This window comes from Hyalella azteca, unplaced genomic scaffold, assembly GCF_000764305.2.
Source record: "Hyalella azteca isolate HAZT.00-mixed unplaced genomic scaffold, Hazt_2.0.2 contig3982, whole genome shotgun sequence".
In the NCBI taxonomy this organism is placed as follows: Eukaryota; Metazoa; Arthropoda; class Malacostraca; order Amphipoda; family Hyalellidae; genus Hyalella; species Hyalella azteca.
The window spans coordinates 1-4424 of NW_025934210.1; the positions used below are offsets into that span (position 1 = coordinate 1).

Sequence of the window (4424 nt, forward strand, 5' to 3'; positions counted from 1 at the left end):
TTTTTTACGAGGTGATAATATAAGTAAAAGTACTGCATATGCTTGTTTTTAATTCAGTTTCCAGGTTAAAAACAGGTTTTTGAGCACTGATACAGTTTTTCATTAAATTCAATAAACTTTTGGAATATACGCGTGGAACGTAGTCCTGTGGGCCCAAATCTGGAGAGCACGACTGCCTATAAAATTTTTCTCATTTCTAATATAGGCCTATGTCTCCACGACAAACGCGCAATGCTCTCTCCTGTTAACTGCAAGATCTTAACTGTCAGTGGCGAGAGGGAAACATTTCAGACCCAACCTATAGGACGCAACACCTGTCCGCTACTCCTTATCTGTATTAGACTGTTTACGAGGGATAAATAAAATACAATATGACTTGGACCAGAGGGATGAATGAAAACAACATGTTCAAGATAATATACCGTACTGTCGAAAATAAGTTACACCAAATGTTTTAATGTATTTGTTCTAGCAATTCATTACAGGAAAGCACACGCGACTTGTTCAGCACAAAAAAAAACACTATAGGATTGTACACGATAAACTAATGCCCAAAAATGACGCAGATAATGCAAGAGTGTGTTAGGGTTCGACAGGAACAATAATAACGTCCGAAAATGGATGCCACTGAGATACATGATTGGGAGATTCTTTCTCTTTTAACACAAGCATTGCAACAACAAATAAACTGGCATGTCTCGATCAATAGAAGTTTAATAATATGCGTTTAAAAATTAATTTTTAAAGACAACACTTCCAAAGAATCCAGTGTCTCCAATCTTAAAAATGTACAATGAATTTCTCATTTAATTTTCAAATATTAAAAAAGTTAGTTTTTCAATTTTTTTTAATATATAAATTTTTTAATATATTAATTTTTTTCAAAATTATTTATTCTATTAATTGATTCCTGTATTGCCTCTGACTCCACACAAGTGTGCAAAATTTCAGATCAATCAGACGGATAAAAGTGTGTCAGATATCAGTTATAAGATTTGGAGCTGACAAAATTATTTTTTCAATTTTTTTAATATTGAAAAAAAAATTNCACACACATCAGCACCAGCAGGCAGTTCAGAAGACGTTCCTCCCAGGGCTCCTGGTGGAGGGAGGTCAGCAGAGTGCTGGGTTCTCCACAGTCTGCCGCAACATCCTGCAATACGCAAAGTACCTCCATAAAAACAAAAGTTTAACTAAGGCTTTCAGACTTCTTTCCTTTCCATCAAAACACGCGGGCAATGATTTCAATAATATTAGGATTAGATTAATTTATCGATACTAGACAAATATTAGCTATCAGGAAAACCATGATCAGTCCTTGGAACGTCATTGTTAAGCTCCGGTCTAATAAATATTTCAAGATAGAACCTCTTACTTTGATCTACATTAATTGGTCAAGAAGCTCATGAATTTCAAATTAACTCCATATGCACACAGTGAAAGGCACGCAACATTTTATACGTTAAATAATAGTCAATAGCTGCACCGATCAGAACTATACGTTCTAATATTTAATAATGAACAGACAACTTAATTGCGTAGGCTGCGGTAAACAGAACCAAGATCTCGGTCAAGAACCTGACCATTGAAGCCTCACGATCATGATCTATAATATCATCGTCATCATTTGGATTGTCATCGTCATAATTAATACTCATAATCGTGTCTAGGAGCTTTTAGATCTTGACCTGGAGACTTAAGATCTAGCAAGCCGGGAGACTCAAGATCGTAACCTGGAGACTCAAGATCGTAACTTGGAGACTGGAGTACGTGAAATGGAGACTCAAGATCGTAACCTGGAGACTCAAGATCGTAACTTGGAGACTGGATGACGTGAAATGGAGACTCAAGATCGTTACCTGGAGACTAGAGCAAGTGACCTGGAGCCTCAAGATCGTGGCCTGCAGACTCAGGATCGTTAACTAGCAACTCAATCTCACTATAAGAGACAACCATCGAAGGCTCGAACAAAACTATAAACTTATCCAGCTTTGAGATAAAATTCTTTATACAGCAACGTAATAAAAATAAAAATCATCATGGAAATAAAAAACTGTATGACTCGCCTGATATTCAGAAGCAGAAAGCCGTCCAATAGCCCGGCTGCCCAGTAGTCTGGTCATCAGCCTCTTGCACGTCCCAGTTTGTTTACTGCAGGAAGGCCGTCGAGCAATGCCGTTACCTGGAACAACAGAAGTCTTTTGATTCTTTGTTCAAAACAAAGTCAAATAGAGTAACAAGTGAACTTCTTCAAATAAACGTAATTTGCATGAATCGTTGAGGAGAGATAATCAAGAAATGCGCAAAACCCATGACTAAAAAAAGACTTACAGAAATGGTGATCGACTTTATAAATCTTTTTGCAACTTTATAATCTCTTCGCACTTCAAAACATAAAGAATAGCATGAATTTGATCACAGATTTTTAACGATCAACTTAGAAATAAAGGTTGACATGATCTATCACAATATTTTAACCAATAATCAAAGTATTCGATGAAATATTTTACATGAGAATCAATGCAGCCTATGAGCTATTTTACTTCAAAATCAACGTGGCCGCTTAACTATTTTACCTCATAAACAGTGAGGCAGATAAATTGTTTTACCTCAGAACCGATACAGTTGATGCTTTATAGTCAAATCACTCACCAAGTTTACTAGTATCGACGACATCGCTTTTCCCTCGCGGCACTTCTCCCTGATCACTCGAGGAGCGGTGGCAGGCGAGGGGAACATTTACCTCAGTTCCCTCACATCCATCAGCATAATTCTTATCCCACGTTAATGTGACGTCTGCATTTGTTGCTTCATAAGTTGTTTCGACGTTAACGTCTAAGCTATGGTTCAAGTCCGCGTCACCGTGGACCGCAGAAGAGCACGGGACTCGGCCGTTCTCCTGCAGGGGCAGGAGGGCGTTGGCGACCGCAAGCTTGACTTCGTCGAGCCGCACTGTCTTGTCGTAGCGAGTCCAGTACGTGGTGCGTATTAGCTGCTCAATTAAACAGAACAATTAATACTGTGAATCATAACAAAATTTACAGCAACAAAAGAAACAACAAATTTTATACGAATTTAAAAGTTCGAATATTCGGGACCTCAAAAAATGGTCTTCTTATAGTATTACTATTTAAAATGATTTAATCAATAAGGTCAGCAAATTGCAAATCATCAGCAAGCAAAAATCAAGCTGATACACAATTTCAAAACGAATTATAGATTTAATTGAATCAGAGAACCTCGAGTATGTAAAATTTGTCTCACCCTCCATCGTTCGACGGGCGGGGAGGCTAGTGACACCAAGAAGCACATGAAGAGCGTGAACCAGAAGAGAAGCATGGCGAAGTACAGGTAGTGAAGCTGCAAGATAAATAGAGTCAATTGAAGAGTTAAAATTAGGACAAATTAACATATATTCATACACATATAACATATATGTTTCATATATATAACATATGAAATTAAATTTTCGATTGAACTCGAATACGATTAGATATGAAAAAAAATAACGACTTTCCCATGACTCTCCATGACCATCAATATAATTTTCCAAGACTATGAATTGAACGTTATGTTCTCGAAGTATTCAAAGTCAAGTTCAAGAAATTAACGGCTAGATTCTTGATGAGAATAACCGAAATAATCTGAGAATACAGTTATATGAAAAGATTGATATTTTAGAAGGAAAGAGCTACATGCCACTCAAACCTTAAGTACAGCAGGCCGTAGATCTTCTTCGTAGCAGAGAGGCTCGCCGTAGTAGAAGTCCATAGCCATCCTCACACCCCCCACCACGAAGCCTGAGATCAGACCCCAGAACGCCCCCTGTTCACATAAAATATAACTCAGTACTCACTGCAGTGAGTGACAGAGAGCTCATTTTCTCGTCGACAAAAACGTGAAGTCACGGACAGACGGACGGACAGACAGAAAAACGTACATGACGAGCAAAATAGTGCATTTTTTCAATAAATGAGAAAATGAGCTAAAAATGGAAAAGTTTGTCAAGTTTGGTGTCATTAAGGCCATGCCTTGACTGACGTGATGAATATATCTATTAATAACTGCAACTTCATTTGTATACATTTGTATGATAATTTAAAATAAACTTTGAATTAAAGTTAAAATCTTGAATAAATCTTACTCAAGTTAGGTCAATTTTTCCGTTCATTAATCTTTTCATTCATAAACATTTCATCCATCAGTCCTTTCGCTCATCAATCAATTCGAGACCAGAGAAAAGTTATGGAAATTCGGACTCAAAATCAGCAAGGCGGCCTGGTGGTTAAGAATCGGCGAAAGGCCTTGATGGTTTAATCAATGCTGACACTGTTATATTATCATATAATGAATAAGTATTATTATTAAAGATAAATTAAGCGGCTCATTGATCTCAGTGTTGAGAAGAGCGATGCAATAGACCG

General features: G+C 37.3%; 1 protein-coding gene across 1 annotated transcript; it reads right to left on the reverse strand.

The window, feature by feature from the left end:
- Positions 1-1053: 1053 nt before the first annotated feature.
- On the reverse strand, positions 1054-3825 carry LOC108678940 (the record flags this gene model as incomplete). Its single annotated transcript, XM_018167435.1, has 5 exons — positions 1054-1153; positions 2067-2182; positions 2653-2992; positions 3265-3360; positions 3709-3825. Coding segments are annotated over 5 exons (769 nt in total), but the record flags the coding sequence as incomplete, so codon positions are not given.
- Between the last annotated feature and the right edge of the window lie 599 nt (positions 3826-4424).